This window comes from Triturus cristatus, chromosome 7, assembly GCF_964204655.1.
Source record: "Triturus cristatus chromosome 7, aTriCri1.1, whole genome shotgun sequence".
In the NCBI taxonomy this organism is placed as follows: domain Eukaryota; kingdom Metazoa; phylum Chordata; class Amphibia; order Caudata; family Salamandridae; genus Triturus; species Triturus cristatus.
In genome coordinates this window covers 1,073,186,495-1,073,205,223 of record NC_140590.1, presented here as the reverse complement: position 1 = coordinate 1,073,205,223, position 18,729 = coordinate 1,073,186,495, and the positions used below count along the sequence as shown (strand labels likewise).

At 45.8% G+C, this 18,729-nt stretch overlaps 1 protein-coding gene across 2 annotated transcripts in view; it reads right to left on the bottom strand.

The window, feature by feature from the left end:
* The window catches only part of ABLIM3 (actin binding LIM protein family member 3), a 401,433-nt gene that overhangs the window by 57,381 nt on the left and 325,323 nt on the right, over nt 1-18,729 (bottom strand). For both annotated transcript variants that reach the window (XR_014966685.1, XM_085618162.1), the window contains exons 13-14: nt 13,064-13,162; nt 4,079-4,129 (exon numbers count right to left, since the gene is read on the bottom strand). Coding sequence is in view for 1 of the 2 variants with exons in the window: in XM_085618162.1 (XP_085474288.1) it covers nt 4,079-4,129; nt 13,064-13,162 (150 nt within the window). In the remaining variant the exon portion in view is untranslated. The remainder of the gene's footprint in view (nt 1-4,078; nt 4,130-13,063; nt 13,163-18,729) is intronic.

Sequence of the window (18,729 nt, the reverse complement as noted above, 5' to 3'; positions counted from 1 at the left end):
GCTGTCCTGGCACGGACACACAGCCCCCCACTCTCACAGGTGATTATAGGTAACTTTATTCACAGTGAGTTCTGCTGAAGAAAATTCACTCGCCACACACCTTCACCTGTGGCCCTGAGGCTCGCCCTCCCAAACATCAAATACTACGGGTTACCCCATGCACCCGTGATGCGTGCCTCTTACCTGACCTCTAACAGTCCCTACAATGAGACCCCCTATAAGCAATAAGACCCCTTATAGGCTCTGCCCGTGTTCCTCAAGCTAATATATTTTCAGCAGTTAATGTACTGCAAACTCCCCCCTATTCAGCCACTTTAAACAAAATCACAGTCACGTGCTGGAACAGCGACGTGATCTCCAAAACGGTCTGCAAAGATTCCGTAGCCATTACCTCCAGGCAGAACAAAATGGGATCCCTTCGCAGCCCTACAATACACCCTCCTTTACCAGAAAACCCCAATGATGACTGCCAGACATAATCCCCCCCCCCCTAATAAAATTCTATACGGGATGCAACCAGCGGTCGAAGTGCATTAAAATAAGTAAGGGAACTGTGATGCTGTGCACAATGGGGGCGGGGTCAAAGGCGTGGCTAAATAAACAAAATATTCCGTAACTTTTTCTGGTCTTTCACTTTCAGGTATGTATACATATAAAATAACAGTTTAAATGTAAAATAAATGAAAGTTAATCGGTGGGAAATGCACTATCATACTTTATGAAACCTCTATTAGTTAATGCACTGCAGAGGTCTGTGTCTGTAACCAGAGAGCCACAGAGTTGAATCCTGGTTGGAGCAGTGGAAGCCCTGACACAGGCCCCTGCAGCCCCTGCGGGACAGGGGTATGTTTTAGGTCCCTTTAAAAAGCACTCAGTTCACAGCTCAGCTGATACCTGCTTTCCAATACCGCTCAAAAAGAATAAATCTGTCTCATCAGGAAGCGTCGAGTGATTCCATTAATTAAAGCCAAAACCGGCTTCCAAGCTCCGTTGACGCCTGCAGATTGACCTGTTGTGCACATTTCAGGCAAGCAGGCACCCTGGCAAGAAGGATTGTTAACCCGTCTATTTGCCTTTGGTTTCACAGCACAGGAGACTCCCTGCCTTACACTTCAGCTGATGCATTACAGCTCTCGGAATTAACTGTCCCCGGAGGGTTATCTTTTAACAGAAAGTAAGGGGCCTGTTTTCCTTATATTAAGTATGGGCACTTCCGATCCCGCCCACTTCACCCACTGGATGTAACTGACTGATGCACCTTAACTGAACCAACCATAACCCTCGCAGTGTGAGCTCCCAGCAACACGAATCTTCCAATGCAGGATTTGTGCAAGATAGACCAGGACTCTGTTTCAAGGGTTAGAAAGACACACACAAGTGGCCTTTTGAGCATAACAAGCCAGCCAATGCCCGTATAGGGCGTGCCACCGGGCGGTGACGTGGGGCGATGGAGGGGCAGGGTGGGTGGTGTGTAAAATGCGGCATACGTAAGTAAGTAACGGAAAAAACCCCGAATTTCATTGCGCGTGCTGCATCGCCAAATGCGATGCAGCGCGCGCAAAAAAATCGTTATTTTTTTTCCGTTACTTACCTGAAATCGTCCCTATGCTGCATATTACAACCCCCCACCCTGCCCCTCCCCCGCCCCTCGTCTCTGCCCGGTTGCATGCCTTGTACGAGCCGTGGCTGTAACAAGCTCCTCAACATTGACTGGACACCAATTTATCAACTCCCTTAAAAGGGAAAGTGATTCAGCGAGATTATGTCACAATACGTCTCAAAACCCAGACTGGCATCGTCAAAGAAAGCAAAACACGCAAGATGATGGACGGAATGTTGCACATCGTCAAAGTAAGAACATTCTGTAACACCTAATGATGGTGATTGTTAGCGATGGAGGACTTGGTAAAGAGAAGTGTTTTTTTAGGTCTGACTTGACATTACAGACAGTACAGCTGTCGCCAGACCTTATGTGATCAACAGATAAAGGTTTTGATAAGCACAACTAGGAGAGAGGCGATTTTGACTCCTCCTGTATGTTGAAATTCTGGAATACAGCAGAAGTAGTGTGCTGCCACTAAAAAAGAGTATTTGTCATGCACTTTTTGTCTTTTGGGAACACTTACTCTCCATACAGTAGGCCTGAGTTGGTTAGGATGACAAGCCAATAACCAAGACTATCAACCTGATCGATTTATTATGGAAAGTTATGACAAAGACAGTAGACCTGGTGTATTTATTGGGAAAAGCTAATAGCCTTTAAAAGGAGGATTGTTATTAGACATTGTTAAAGCATGTAGAGAGGTTAAATTGCACCAATTACTGTAGAAGGAACGAATTTTTTAATGTTGGTTCCCCCTTTGACAAACCATGGAGTAGATGACTTGCACAATGATAAGTCTTGTTAGGAACTCTTGGGAGAGAAAGTATATGGCTTTGCTTTCTGTAAATGTACACATATTTGCAAGTTGATGATGATTATCAGCCTATGTTCAATTCAGTAGGCAGTGTTGATTATGGAGACAAACCAATAGTAAAGGCTATATATATTATTGTGAAAAGCATGTGTTAAAGGCAATAGGCTTACACCATGTTAAGGCCTGCAGACAGGTAATTTGGTACATGGAATCTCGCAGTTTTCTGTAGTTGGGAAGGGTTTTAGTTTTGATGACCCACTAGAAGAAACCATGAGGACATAAGCCGTGCACTACAGTAATCTTCAACAGGGCCTCTTAGGATGGATTGTTATTATTCTGGCAACTGCACCTTAGTGCATCATTGTCATTTTGTTTTGTATACTTCATGGCTGCCTTGTGGGAAAGCTTATTACAGTAAACCCAAGTCGGTCATCGTGACAAGCCAGTGATAAATGCTATAGACCTGATTGTTTCAATGAGAAAAGTTATGTCAGATGCAAAAGGTCTCATCTATTTATTATGAAAAGTTATGACAGAGGCGGTAGGCCTCCTGTATCAATAAAATAATTTGTTAAAGTCAGTAGGCCTTTAATGGTGGATTATTATGCGCCGTGCTAAAGCTTGCAGACATGAATTTTGTTAAATGGAATCTCATGCATCACCACAATAAGCAAGAGTTTCTTTTACTTAGTAAGGTAAGTTGGTGAATGCAAGAGTGAGTCAATGGGTGGATGAATAAATATATGAGTGGAAGGGATGGATGTGTGCCAGCGTGCACGTAAGATGATTTATTGAGTACCTAAACCCCTTCAATGAGTGAAAAGGCACTTTCAATTATAGGCCAGACCTAATGGCATTGTCAATGCTTGTCTCTGCACTGGATGACCTTTTGAATATATCTAACAGGGCCTTACTTTTGCAAGACTGGTGTCATAAGCCCCTTTGAGCAAATCCCCAATTCAACACACACACAGCGTCTTTCTTAAACCTTGGACTGCGCTCTTGCATTGAGGCCTTTGAGCGCAAGAAGAACTTAAGGATTTGGGGGTTGGGCAAAGTGCATTTAGGGGTCCCCTATTCAGAACAGCTTTGAATTTTTGATCGAATTTCAGCTCTTTCATGCCCTTTTTGGTCAGGTCACTGACAGTGCACAGGCACCCTGGCCCAAATTCTAAATGTGTTCACATCTAATATTCATGGACAGTAAGGTGTGTTTTCAATATTGCAACATAGCAGTACCTCATTAATAGTACTGCAATAATCTCAATGACAACCTCCCATTTCTCATATGTGAGGTCCTGTTTGGACCTAAAAGAAGTTTTTTTTATAGATGTTGCATGAAACATAAATACAATATTTCGATACAAAATGTCTTTAACATGTAATAGACCCTTATCCATCACCCACGTACAAAATAAATGAAAGGAAAATGTTATTTAAAATCATCTTTTTAATAATTATTCAATGTCATCAGAGCAAGACTCTGCAGAACAGAGCTGGCTCTATCAGGGGCCCCCTGAAAGGCTGGGGCCCTGGGCCAGAGCCCACTTTGCCCATGCCTTCAAACGTCTCTGTTTGAGCAGCGACATGCGCATGCGCTTTCTGCTCTTCTCCTAGATATGGCTGACAGTGAACCCCTTCGTCCCATTAGTTGTCAGTACCGTGCCGCTTATAGATGGGTGGCTTCCTGTAGATATTACTCTCTCCTACCGCTGAAAAGAGAAAGAACAAGAAAGGAGTGGGGGCAGGGAGTAGACAGAAAGGTTAGTACAGAACTCACAGGGCATACCTTGCCAGCATGCCACCAGATCCTTACTCTTAACTTTAAACCCAAAGTAGTGTAGACAGCACGCCAAATGGACCCCTGCTCTGATATATTTAGGTAGACTCTCCTGTACTCGTGCACATACACAATCTGCTTAGTAGGCAACTTGGACATTTTGTATAGTTCGGTACTTTCAGCTGTACATAGAGCCTTGGGCAAAACTGTTCCACACACATCCTTCTGATATACATATAATTATTGTTTATTAGACAGTCAAAATTGTGTCTCATGACATTGAGGTTGGAAGGGTGAAAGGCTTACATGACTGTTTGCATTGCAATCTATGACCTGAGTACTCAAAAGACAACAATGGACCACCTATCATGCAACATTCACAACACAGCATAGTAACAAAGAAAGACAGCAAGACATACAAAGCCAGGACAGAGGAGCATGAACACAAAGGCAGTCTGGCCTTCAGAGTTCACAGTCAAAGACGAGCGAAGCCTGAGAGTCAGATGCTGATATGGATGTGTCATGAGGTATCATGTGTGGTATCCTGTAGGAGGTGTGTGAGTGCGGGGTAGTGAGACGTCGAAGAGTGGTTTGAGAGGGAAAGGACTTCACTTTATATTTAGGGATTATCAGCTCTGTGGAAATGTTTATCACCCAGGAGCAGGCGTTCTTATTATGTGCCCAGTAAAATATATGGTGGGGTCAGCAAGATTGCCCATTAGGTAAAAAAGGCAGACTACTCTACTCGGAGTGTACTGGGACAACCAAAGGCAAGAATAAGTGGGCAAATTGCAAGATCAAAATTCAGGTAATATAGATAGATAGATAGATAGATAGATAGATAGATAGATAGATAGATAGATAGATAGATAGATAGATAGATATTTACCCAGTTGCAATCACCACTGGGTAGTTATATTTAGGTCAGCTGTTGCATAGGAAAAGCGTTTCTTGGTGTTGCTAAGTACGTTGGCCCCGTTTGACGAATCTCCATGAAACTTTCCAAAACACTGCTCTTATTAGACTACTTTGTGCATGGAATGTTTCGGGGTAATCCATCAAGCGGGGTCCAAATAAAGGGGCGCAAAATTCCCATGCATTTCCTATAGACTTATTTAAGAAGGGCTACAGTAAAAAACGCAGAATGTGAATTACACCAAATGTAGCAGGAAGCTAGATCTTAGTCGGCAGATTGTTCTTTTTGGGATTTGGTGTAAATCCATTCAGTATCTTTTTAACAAATTAAGAGTCAAAAATATTTGTATATCTGGATGGTTGGGTCCGAGAGAGGCTCGAGAGACTCTCGCTTGAGCCCCAGTTAGAAAACAGAGCATTCTGATTGGCTCAGGGAGCTTTATTCCCCTTGGGCCAATTTGCTTCCGCTGGATTTAAAATTCAGCGGAGCAAGCCCTGTGATTGGCTGCCAGCAACATGAGAAAAACGTTGTTGTCAGCCATTACAGGACACGGAAGAATCAGTCTCCTGTCCTGAAGTAAGTAAAAAAAATAATAGGGAGACCCAGCAGTACCCCCTCCTGGGGCCAAAATTAAAAGAAAATCTGCAACCTTTTGCTGCGATCCCATGGAACCCCCGCAGGATAAAAAAAAAGAAAATGTCAGTCGGAGCCGTATTTCTCAATTTTAGACATCAGGGAGGCCACCCCTGGGCTGGATTATATAAGGAGAGGAGGGCATGAGGACACCCTCCCGAGCCATTATAGTCCCTGTGGGGCCAGTCCTGGAGCCAAAATGCCAAAATAGAGGCGGTGGCTCACTCCCCTTTTTAGTAAGCTTTGGCCTGTGGGGTGGGCTCCTCAGGGCCTATAATGGCTCAGGAGGGGGACCTGTGGACCCCTCATCTTTAAAAAAAAGCCCCTGGGGGATGTGATAACATCCAGCTCCCCTCCTATTTAAAATATATATGGCCTTGGGCGGTGGGTTCCCTGGGCCATATTAGGCTCGGGGAGGGGGCCACGTGTCCCCTCTTCCCCTTAAAATAAATCAATGGCCCTGGGGTAAGAGGTTCCCTAGGCTCTAAAGAGGCTTCGGAGGGGGGCCACATGGCCTCCATCCCTTTAAAATACATATGGCCCTGGGAGATGGGGCCCCCAGGGCCATAATAGGCTCAGGGAGGGGGGCTATGGGCCCCCTCCCCTTTTAACATGTTTATATTTATAGCCCTGGGGTCCTCAGGGCCATAAAATGCTCAAGGACGGGGGATGTGCTGTCCCCCTCAGCTTTAAAAAAAAAACCCTTGGGGAATGGTGTCCCCAGGGCCTAATAAGGCTTGGCAGGGGGGCCATGTGGCCTCCCTCCCCTTTAAAATACATAAGGCCCTGGGGATGGGGCCTCCAAGGCCTAATGAGGCTCATGGAGGGAGAGGCAACATGACCCCTCCCCCTTTTTATTGGTATTGGCCTGGGGGATGGTATCCCAAGAACCTGATATGGCTCGGAGAGGGGGGCCGCATGGCCTTTCTCCCGTTTTGTTGTATTTGACCCCAGATGGGGTCCCCGGGGCCCGAAGGCTAAACTTCTGCTGCACACGGCATAGGCCATGAGCAGCGTGGGTATGGCTGCCTTCTGAGGATGTAGCCACAAGGCCTGGCCACAGGCCAAGCCTTGTGGCCAACCCCCTCCTTGCGCAGCAGGGAGGTGGCTTTTCGTATGGTAATAAAATATTACTTTATGTAAAAAAAGAAACAGAAATTCACTGAGAAAAACAACGGTTAAAGTTCTCGTTAGGTGTGATAAAAAGACCTGCTTTTGTTTCAAATAAAACCTTAGAAATACCCTGAAAAACTAAAGTCAAAGTACCGTTATAGTCAGGTGAATATATCAGTGACAACATTAACATTTTGAACAAAAAAACACAGAAATTCACCAGTTATAGTTAGTAGAGCCCCCTTCCATGCACAGCTTATGACCTCACATGTTACATCTCTCATGACATGTTCTATGAAATCATTTATGACATTACTGATGACATCTCAAACAACATCATTGATGACATCACTTATGATATCATCCAAGTTTATTTTGCACACATTGCTTTTAAGCTATTTTGGCATGAGAAGCCTGAAAGTAAGTACAAAACAACTCAGAATAATATGAAGCATCATTAATGCCATCACAGATACAACTTTCTTAGGTGCAGCAAGCATGTATTATGTGCAATATTGACCTAATACCAGACACTTCATGGGTAGCCTAGTTCACATTAACAATCAACCATAGACATATGGGAAAGCCCTCATTGCGCACCGTGTTACATATGTATACAACTGTTCAGAGAAAGCCAAGTTCCCCAAGATACTCAACGTCTGTTCCAAAATGAATGCCTTACTATGCACAGTTTTTTATCTGTATCAAACACCTGACAGTCACCACAACTATATTGAGAAATAAAGTTAATATGAGTAGAAAAGTAGGTACTGTAAACAGAGTTCACTCTATGGAGGGAGCTTACTCTATACCACACTATCTGCAGACAGTGAAACTCTCATGAGAAACACACCACAGAGTATTAAAAAGTATCTACTAAGAACAGTGTACACTTTATCTAACACTTGTGAAAAAAGAGACTATTCGGTTAATATAACCAAAGTCTGAAGCTGCTAAAGATCATTCTACCTGTGGTGAAAACTTTACAGATAGCCCATCTTCTGATGCAAAAGAATCACATGCACATAGATCAGTACCTGGTGCACACAGTCTTCTATGTTATGTAGAAATTGTTATGTTGAGATGATTCTGTGGAATAACTGAAGGCTGCTTACAATACTTAGCATCTACTACATAGAATATTTGCCCTGTTAGAATTTTTTTCTGCAGAACAAAAAAGCTTTTGTGGAACATGCCGAACATACGCCGTTAACTGTCACCTGCACACAGGTTCACTCTTCAATGCAAAGGTTTATAACGAGTTCAGTACCTCTACACATCTATGATGAAATAAGAGCACATGCGTTTTGTAAACACTCACACCCATTAGCTGGACACAGGCTGTACAAAGTTAGGTCGAGAAGTACTATGGTAGTTACCTGACACTTTGAAAACTATAAAAAACAAACCAACGCACTCATTGGATGAGGCTATCAGTGATGTCATCAGTGATGTCATTTGAGATGTCATCAGTGATGTCATAAATAATGCCAGAGAACATGTCATGAGTGATGTAATATGGGAGGTCATAAGCAGTGCATGGTGGAGAGCAAGTTATATTCAGCCCTGCTAATTATAACTGGTGAATTTCTGTGTTTTGTTTTGAGCTCAAAATGCTAATGTTGTATCTGACATATTCACTTAACTATAAGTTACTTTGGTTTTTTCAACAGTGAATTTCTATTTTTTTTATAACAAAAACAGATCTTTTTTTATTACACCTAACTATATTGTTACTTTAACATTTGGTACATATGTTTATACACACATGTATATATACACACATGTATATATATATATATATTCACTGAAAAAACCATAGGTTTCACACATGTTATAGTTAGCGGAAATTTTACTGATAAAAAACCAATGAAATTCCCCCGTTATAGTTAGTGCAGGCAACTATAACTCACGCGACCGCAATCCTCTGCTCATGCTAATACTGTATTTAGACACTTATTTGCCCATGTCTTCTTCCATACATTTTTAGCTATACATATATTACAAATATTTTTTTTTCATAAAGACACATATGTCATCAGCAGAAGATTGCGGTCGCGTGAGTTATAGTTGCCTGCACTAACTATAACGGGGGAATTTCATTGGTTTTTTATCAGTAAAATTTCCGCTAACTATAACATGTGTGAAACCTATGGTTTTTTCAGTGAATTTGCAAGGTTTTTTAAATGCTAATTCCTAACTATAACGTGTGTGAAACCTATGGTTTTTTCAGTGAATTTGTACGGTTTTTTAAATGCTAAGTTACTTTACGCCATTCGTGGCGTGCGCGCCCACTTAACGCAGTTCGTTCCGTTCGTTCCGTGCGCACCGCGCGCCCACTTTACGCAGTTAGTGCCGTGCACGCACGGTGGGCACGCGGTGCGCTACGCGCACCGCGTGCCCACGTTACGCTAGATGGGCCATGTACGCACGATGCGCTTCGCGCACCGTGCGCACATGGAGGACATATGATGCACTTCGTTTTGAAAGGTAATATTTTAATTTTTTGCAGGAGTTATAAGCCATGCACAAATGGTGCCCTTCGGGGACCATTTGCACACAGGGTGGAGAGAGTGTGGATAATTTTTTTTTTTAAATATTTTTTTTTTTATTATTTTTGTTTTTTGCAGCTCTAATAAGCCATGCCCTATTGGTGACCTTCGATCACCAATTGCACACGGGGTGGGGTTATTGTGGATAATTTTTTTTTTTTTATATATTTTTACCGTACGCGTACGGTAAGCGTAATCGGCGAAATTAGCGAAAAAATAAAAATTCCGTTTTTGGCCTTGGGGGATCTTTGGGGACTCCTTCAACATGGCTATGTGTGTGGGAGCTGTCAAAACAGCCTCTTTACATGTTTTTGTGCTTTGTTTTTTTAATCATCACTCTCAGTGCGAGAGAGAAAATGGCGGCCGCCGCTTCCTGGTTTCGGCCGATTCGAATGTTTACTAAGATCTAAGAGCCAATCATAATCGCGCTCGCGCACGCCACCGTACGCGTACGGTAAGCGTACCGTAAGCGCACCGTAAGCTGGCTCAGATATATATATTGATTTAAAGGCTATTTTCTCAGAATCTACTGAACAGATTTACACCAAACCTACAAAAGGCACTTCCTTGACCTGAGGACTACCTCTCTGCCACATTTCTAGTAATTCTGTTCAGCCGTTCGGGCTGTAGCCCTGTCTAAAGGTCCTATGGAAAAATGCATGGGAAAAACGCGTTTTGGGACCCCCCTTTTATCTCAGCCCCCGCTTGACGAATCCCCCCGAGACTTTCAGGGTAGGAGCGGAGCGTAGCGCCCCACCTATTTTGAAAAATTTGCGAGGATTCGTCGACCGGCGCCAAAGTTATTCAAAATAGAATGTTGCGGATTTCCTATGGAAACGTGGTCCTAACTATAACTACCTACTGGCGACCGCCAGTAGGTAATATATATATATATATATATATATATATATATATATATATATATATATATAGGAGAGCACCCTGTAATCAAATGTTCCAAAAACGTTCTTTGCATCGCGACATAATGCACTCTCAAGACTTAATTCAATATCACCAGTTCAGGAAATTTATTGTGCTTCTACGTTACGCGTTTCGGCAGTTACGTCGTATGAACAAAGAGTAACTCCTGAAACGCGTAGCGTAGAAGCACAATACATTTCCTGAACTGGTGATATCGAATTAAGTCTTGAGAGTGCGTTATTTCGCGTCACGAAGAAAGTTTTTGGGACGTATATGTATATATATGTATATAGATATATATATATATATATACACACACACATATACAATGCAGTATGGGACTGAAAAGTGTGTGTATATATATATATATATATATATATATATATATATATATATATATATATATATATATATATACACACACGCACACACAAAAAAAGATGTCATTTCGGATGTATCATGATATTGCAGTCAGTTTTGAAAAATTCCTAAGATTTGTCGGTGGTTATTAATTTGTGACGGAAGATTAATTACTGGATCTATATGTCGTATCGGTGACTTGTCCTAACCTGTAAACCTATAGTCTGTAATATTTTTTGTGATATATATGCATGTACATATTTACGTTTCCGTATGTATATTATTCCCAATCGTATGGGGAAAGGATGTAAACAAAGGATTTCCACATCGATTTTTCATATGCAATAGGCTATCTTCCTTCCTCCCACTTTTCTCATATATGGGACAAATTTTAGAAAATTTTCCATTTAAAAAAAAAAAAAAAAAAAACCCGAAAAATTTATAAACTTATAATGATTGGGAAATTCAATGTTTTCATTGGGATAATAAAGCCTAATTGCTTAGTGCCAGGGTTTGCTGTGGAGCAAAACATTACATAATGTTTTGAATTTACATTTTTATTAAAAAAAAGAGCTCCTCTCGTGAGGTAAAAGAGATTAGAACTTTAATTTGCATTAATGATTTCCTATGGGGGGCGAGCCAAATTTTAAATTCAAATACCACAAGTTTAAAATATTCCAGATAAAACCATCTTCGTCACAGCACCCAGGTATTTGGGGGCCAGGTCTATATCATAGGTGTTTTTCTTTTTCCACCGAGGTCTGAGGAAGAATCTACAACCAGAAAGGGAAGGGGGATACACTCAGCTGGTGGCATAAGAGATCACTGACTCCATCCCAGCCTCGCTTTCCAGCCTGAGACCAACCATGTTAGGAAATGTCCTTAATGTCAGTGGTGCCAGACTACACCTGCTGCAGGAGATCAGCTGGCGATGACTCGATGCTACTGGTACCATAGAGTTTTACCCCACCTTCTCTGGAATGTAGCGAAGAAACAGGACTAAAACTAAGGTTCGCAACATTGAGGTATGCTTTTTTCACTGAGCTCTGATTATTGTTAAAAGTGGGTGAAATTGCAAATGCTTTTCCTCGTAAAATATGCATAGTTTTTGTGAAAATTTTATTGCACAAAATTAAATGTGCCATTTTTTGTTAAAATTGTACACAAGACCACATCTTCTGTAGGTCTGAGTGGTGAACTCTGCTCTGTTCGCGTAGCAGAGCAGTTTTTTTTATTCCTCGCTTACATTCGCCAACGTCAAGCGAGGAAAATCCACCTCCCGGGGGGATTTTTCAATGCGGGCGATTGGATTTCTCTACGCAGGCGGTCGCAGATGGTGGCGACCACTCGCACTGAGTAGCCTTCCGTTTGCGTTGAGAAAGCTGTCGCTCGAATAGAAAATCTACTCGAGTGGCAGAAAAGAAGCAGCACCCTCTTGCGCTGTGCATGGTGTCGTTTGTGCTGATTTTACAGCGCGGGACAAACACCCGACGCTGAAAATCCCCTCTATTCATGTTTACAAATTACTGGGGTAGGGGATCCTACACAGGACCACTTAGGATGCATAATGCACCAATCGGATATTGTTATTTACTTAATAGATTAAGGATTTTAATTGCTTAATGCCACTATTTATTTCATTATGGGATGGCCCTCTGGATGCCAAAACTAGCACTAGCTTTCTGGGTGAAATCTTCATCTATTTAAGGAAAAATAAAAATGTAAAAATCTAAGCTTTAATAAGGCTCAGCTTCTGAGCCTGTACAATGTCTCCTGATTATTTTGCCCAAAAAATCAAGGCCATGCAACGACACAGGATAATGCACTGTGTCTGAAACCAAGCTGTGAGATGAAGTTGCTAGTAAGTGTGCACTAGTTCTTCAGACATGGACTATCAAACTTCCACCCTACCCAAGAATTACAACTGCCAGGATTGCGTTGGATGGGTGGTGTGTCACAGTAGCGAAGTCACTAATATCGACCTGCACATAAACTGACTCCACACTATTTACTACCATTAGATCATAAATGCAAGCGTACATAGGGAAGTACTGATTTACTATGGTAACTCCACGCGTGCTTACCTCAATGATATGTTGGTATTGCATTGTGCGGCATCAGTATAAGTGCAGGTGATATTAAAACTTTGATAATGCGACACCACCATTGGATGTAAAGTGGTACCTAGCTGGACTGTGCATGTGCAGTGGGGGTCGGGGAATGTGAAAGGAGCTTGTGGTGTTGGCTTGACTAAATGTTATGGGGGCAACAAACAAACAGGAGGGGATTGCTTGGCACAGGCCACAAAGTACGCATGCAAACAGAATTGGCCACAACACTACGTGCTACTCTGAAGGTCTCTGGGGCCTACCTGGAATGTGGAAATGCCTTGGAGGCTGGTAAATGGTTGGCGTCGAGGACCTGACATCTAACTGGCTATAGTATGGGGAGCTCCGCCCACTCTCAGTGCCTTGAATAGTGCAAAGTAAAGAAAGCAAGAAGCAAGAGTGACCAAGAAAGAACAAAGGCAGGACAACATTGGTCAGTATAAGGAACAGTGGTTAGAAGCAGAGGCAGTAGGGTGAAGGAGGCAATGCCTGTGTGTCTGGGCTTTAGACATAGAGTCATGCCACCGAGCTACACAAGTCAGTGATTACTCGTGAGATTTCCATGCTGGGAAGGGGTTTGAGATGAATTCACTCATTGTCTAAGCCATGAGGGCCATTTTATCCAAGTAATACTTTAGAAAGTTGGCAGTCGTTAAACAAAATTGTTAGCCCATGTGTTGTGTCACTGGTCTACGTGCAGCATTAATAATGCCCTTGCAATATCTTTGGACCACATGAAGTTTTGAAGATGCTTGGTTTTTGTTTGCCCATGTGTAATGTTTTTAGTCCATGTTCGTGTTAGTTTTTGCATCTTTTGGTGTTTTTTCCCCCCGAGTTTTTGCTTTCTTCCCCCCCGGTTTTGACTCTGTTTTTGCTGGTATAACGTTTCTGCGCACTTTTCGCACTGCTGATCGGTGGTAAAGCGCTGGTGCTCCTGTGGTAAATTGTGTTCTGATTGGATGTGTGACTTACTTCTTAGTCCCCAGTAAAGGGCACTGCGGGTGCCGGGGCTTGTGAGTCAACCGCTACTTGTGGGCCTGCAGCACGGACTGTGCCACCCACATACATAGCCCGAAAAAGGTATAAGTGAATGAAGTTTGGTATGCCTGAACTCAGCGTCTAAAGATGCAGCCTTTAGCGAGGGTGCCCTTTTTATTCTGAGTTCATAGAGGCCACTTTTAGGAAGTGGGTATTATTTTACTTGGTCATCCCATATGCCTCTGCTGGAATGTGGATTGCCTGTCTGGGTTTTGGAGGACAGAAGGTTGGGGGGCCGGAAGGGCTCCAGATGGTCTGGATAGGTCAGGAAAGGGCTGATTAGACCTGGGCTGCGATGGGGGAAGGGGGAGGGATTTCCTTTCACTTCAAAAAGCCTGGTCTGCCTCTGCCAAAGCCATCTCCACCTCCTGCCAGGAATTCACGCAAGAGAAGGCCCAACTGGTTCTGGCCGGACACCGACACCCTCTGCCTGGCAGATCAAAGGATTTTTGTGTACAAATTCTGGGTCCCAGACCCCTGAATTTTAGAACTCACCTAGATCATGAAGATTGCAGAGGAGAAGCACCGGAGAAACTGCTAAGAGGAATGACCGCTTTGCTGCTTGCTTTGCTGGGCTGACATGCAGTGGCTGCTTCGGTCGTGGGCAGTGAAAGGCCTGGACTGGACTTTCTACAACCGAATTGGTGAGACTCTCCAAGGGCTTGAGGTAGAGCTTGCCCCCTGTTCACGAAGTCTCAGGAACAGCAAAGACTTCAGGTTCTTTGACCCGCAGCATTAGGGACTGTGCGTTTTGGGCTGCAACCCGAAGAACGCCACTCGACGACGTCTATGATGACCCTGCCGAACCTGTGTCCTGAAGGCACCGCAGAGGGCACCGCCGCAATGCCGCACCATGACCCTGGTCTCACCGAGGACGCCTGCTGATGCCATCACCGAGCCACTGCTCGCACCGCGACCTGTGGGCACTGCACTCCGCACTGCCTTGCTTCATGCCTTGCTTTGGCACCGCAGAGGGCACCACCGCCACGCCGCACCGCGACCATGGTCTCACCGAGGATGCCTGCTGATGCCATCACCGAGCTGCTGCTCGCACCGCGACCTGTAGGCCCGCACTCTGCACCACCTCGCTACATGACGACACTGTGGCCGTCCTGACGTCGCCACCTCCCGCCGAGATCGGTGCCGCTGCTTGCACTGTGGTTTGGGGGCACCGCTAGTAAGTTACACGGCGTACCGCCCTCATCCCACACCGCAGCCTTGGCCCACCGACGCCGGTGTCATCGACTCCACTTCGTCAGCCGACAACAGTGCTCCAGCAACGACAATGCTGCTGCTTGCACCATGACCTGCTAGCACCGTGACGAGCACCGCCTCCATCTTGCACCATGACCCTGGTCTCACCGACGACACCATCTGACGCCGCCACCGAGCTGCTGCTCGCACCACGACCTGGGGCACCGCACGCCGCACCGCTGCACTTCTCACCGCAGCACCCGACGCCTGTTGGTGCCAGCGCTCCTGATCCCATCAGAGAGGAGCTCGACCTGCAATGCGAGTGACTTCAAGGGCCCCATCGCCCTGCATCTCTGAAAGGTACTGTTTGCGGGTCTTCCCGACACCGTAGTTGGCCGCGACCCCGCGGTCAGCCAGAACTGTTTTCGGATTTGTGTGCTCACGACGCCGTGGAAGCCCGGACTGAGCTATCCACCCAAGAAACTCTCTTTAATCAACGTAGTGTTTGAACTGTGAACTCTTAAGTATAGTATTGTGGAGTTTTTATTGTTTTTGGTCTTATTTTAATTATATAAAAATATTGGATATTTTTCTAAACTGGTGTGGTGTCCTTTTGTAGTGCGCACGCTGTATTACTGTTGGTTATGTGCAAATGCTTTACACACTGCCTCTAAGATAAGCCTGGCTGCTTGTGCCAAGCTACCAAGGGGGTGAGCAGGAGTTATTTTAGACGTGTAACTCCCTTATCCTGACTAGAGTGGTGGTTTCTGCCTCGCGTTGGCGCAAGTCTCAGCTAGCCTGAAATCCCATTTCTAACATTGGTTGTCAGTGGTGAGGCACTTGACTTACTGTGATTGATGTGCACTACTGCCATATCACAGACCATTACGTGCCACATACTAAACCGTTTTCTTTTTGGTAGATTTTTTTGAACTTGCCAGGTGAACTTTCTGCTTCATCATGCCAGAATCAATAGCATCATCCGTTGCATCCATGGACATTGCCTTTGAGGAGGATAGGTTGGATCTCTACACTGTGAGAGAATTGAAGTCTGTGTGCAAAAACCTAAAAGTCCAAGTCAGGAGCCTCACTGGGAAGGACGAGCTACAAAAGGCGCTGAGGGCCTGGGTAGCAGCCAGAGGCGCAAGTGGGCAATCTGGGGACGTTAGTGGAGAGGCGGGGGAGCCTAGCCCTAGGATGGATGTGCTTTTGGGAGGGGGGGAACCCTTCCGTCCAAGCAGCAGTGGCCTGTCCCCAGAGGAGCTGGAGGACAGGCGGGAAACAAGGAGAGCTGCCACGGAGCTGGAAAAGCTTAGATTGGCCATGGAGGGGAAGAGAATGGTTTTGGAGCATGAAGTTAGGATGAAAGAGCTGGATCAAGAGAAACGAACCAGCTCAGATGGTGGCAGCAACTCGTCAAGACAGACAGACCGAATCGTCCACATCCCTAAGAATGTGGGCAGAGAGTTCAAGAAGGGGGATGACATACAGAGGTGTTTCAGGGTTACGAGACAGCGATACACATGAATGGGGTACCTCAGGAGAATTGGGGGGCAGGATTGTGGTCTCTGTTCCCAGAGGAAGCCAGGGATACTTTGACAGCTTTGGGAAAGGAGCCTAACCTCACCTATGCTGATATGAAGGAAGCCCTTCTCTCTAGGTATAGTCTCACTCCTGAGAAGTACCGGGATCAGTTTAGGTCCTGGAAGAAATCTGATGCCAACACATGGCTGGAATGTGTGGATGGGTTTTGTCGATCGTTGGATGGCTGGGTGAAGGGCAGTAATGTGACAGATTTGAAGGGGTACTACAATTTGATTGCGTGGGAGCACCTGTCCAGTCTATGTTTTGCAGATCTGCGCCAGCACCTAGTAGATAGTAAGCTAACTGACCCCAGGAAGCTTGCTATGGAGGCGGAGCGCTGGTTGAGTACCAGGGTCCACAAGAAAGCGTTCGGGGGAGACTCAGCCAAAGGTGGGCATGGTCCCCAGCCAAAGAGTGGGGGGGGGACAAGGGTAAAACACAGGAGTTCTCGAAAGGGCCCCAAATTAACACCCAGGGTAAAGGTTCCTATCCCACCGGAGATAAGAAGCAAGGGGCCTCGACAGGAAAGCCTGCCGAGACCGGCCCCCGCAAATGTTTTGCATGCGATCAGGTGGGGCACATGAAGGGAGACCCCAGGTGCCCAAAGGGGACACAGCCCCCACCAGTCCAAAGTGTTGGCCAGCGTAGCGCTTAGGGAGGAGGAGTCCCCACAGGAGGGTGGGGACCCCGCAGAAATGACCCTCGTCTCACTAGGGGACAGTGAGATGGTCCCTGGAGCCCAGGTGCCCCCTAACACAAAGAAATACAGCACCTGGGTGACCATCAACGGGAAAAGGGTAGAGGCCCTCAGGGATACCGGAGCCAGTGTGTCCTCAGTTCGGTGTCACCTGGTCCCTGAGATGCAGGTAGTCCCCGGGGCATTCCACCAGGTGATAGCCGTCGACAATTCAGAGCACCAGTGTCTGGTGGCGTAGGTTCCCTTTGAGTGGGGGGGGTCTCAGGTCCACTGAGGGTAGTTGTGAGCCCTTCCATGCCTGTCGATTGTCTGCACGGTAACGACCTGGAGCAGTCCTTATGGAAGGATGTTGAGCTCAGGTCCCACTTGGAGATGTTGGGGTTGCCAGAGTGGGCATGCGTGTCCACTCGGTCGATGGTGGCCTGAGAGGGTGATCAAAGGGATCCGGAGACTGAGACAGTGGCCCAGGTCCCTGCCAAGAGAAAGGGCAAGGGGCACTGGAAACCGGCCCCTGAGGTTCCCACAGCCCGGGAGGAGGCGGATCTCGATGGGGATGCCCCGGTGCCTGCAGGGGAGCAGGTAGCCAAACTGGGGGACATCTCTGAGCTGACCCAGTGGCAGCAAGAAGGAGGTCCCACCAGGGTGGAGTTCTGCCAGGGAGCAGAAGGAGTGCTCTTCTCTGGAAGGTTTGTGGCGGCAGGCTGCCGCCCAGGCGATTGGTGATCAGTCCGGAACACATTGGATCTATTGGGAGAATGATCTCCTGTACAGCGAGCCTAAGGTCACGGAACCAGGATCAGCCCATGTGCTGGTGGTACCCCAGCGCTTCCGGACCTTCCTACAGGGTCTGGCTCACGACGTGCCTTTGGCAGGACATTTGGGGCAGGACAAGACCTTTGACCAGCTTGTCACCCACTTTTTCTGGCCGCAAATGTGAAGGCAGTCAGATGCGCATTGTCGGTCTTGCCAAACTTGCCAGGCAAGTGGCAGGAGTGGGAGGAAGGTCAAAGTGCCTCTCCAACCGTTCCCAGTGGTGGGGACACCCTTTGAAAGAGTAGGGATGGACATCATGGGGCCATTGGATTCCAAGACAGCCATGGGCAACAGGTACATCCTGGTCTTGGTGGACCATGCCACCCAGTACCCGGAGGAAATCCCTCTCAGGACAACAACGGCGCCAGTCGTGGGCCAGGCGTTAATGGGGATCTTTTCCCACGTGGGGTTCCCCAGAGAGGTGGTTTCCGACAGGGGGACCAACTTCATATCGAAATACATGACATCCCTGTGGAAGGAGTGTGGTGTTATGTACAAGATCACCACTCCTTACCACCCCCAAGGTAACGGTCTGGTAGAAAGGCTCAACCAGATCTTAAAGGGCATGATCAAGGGTGTCACTGAACCCATGAGGCGTAAGTG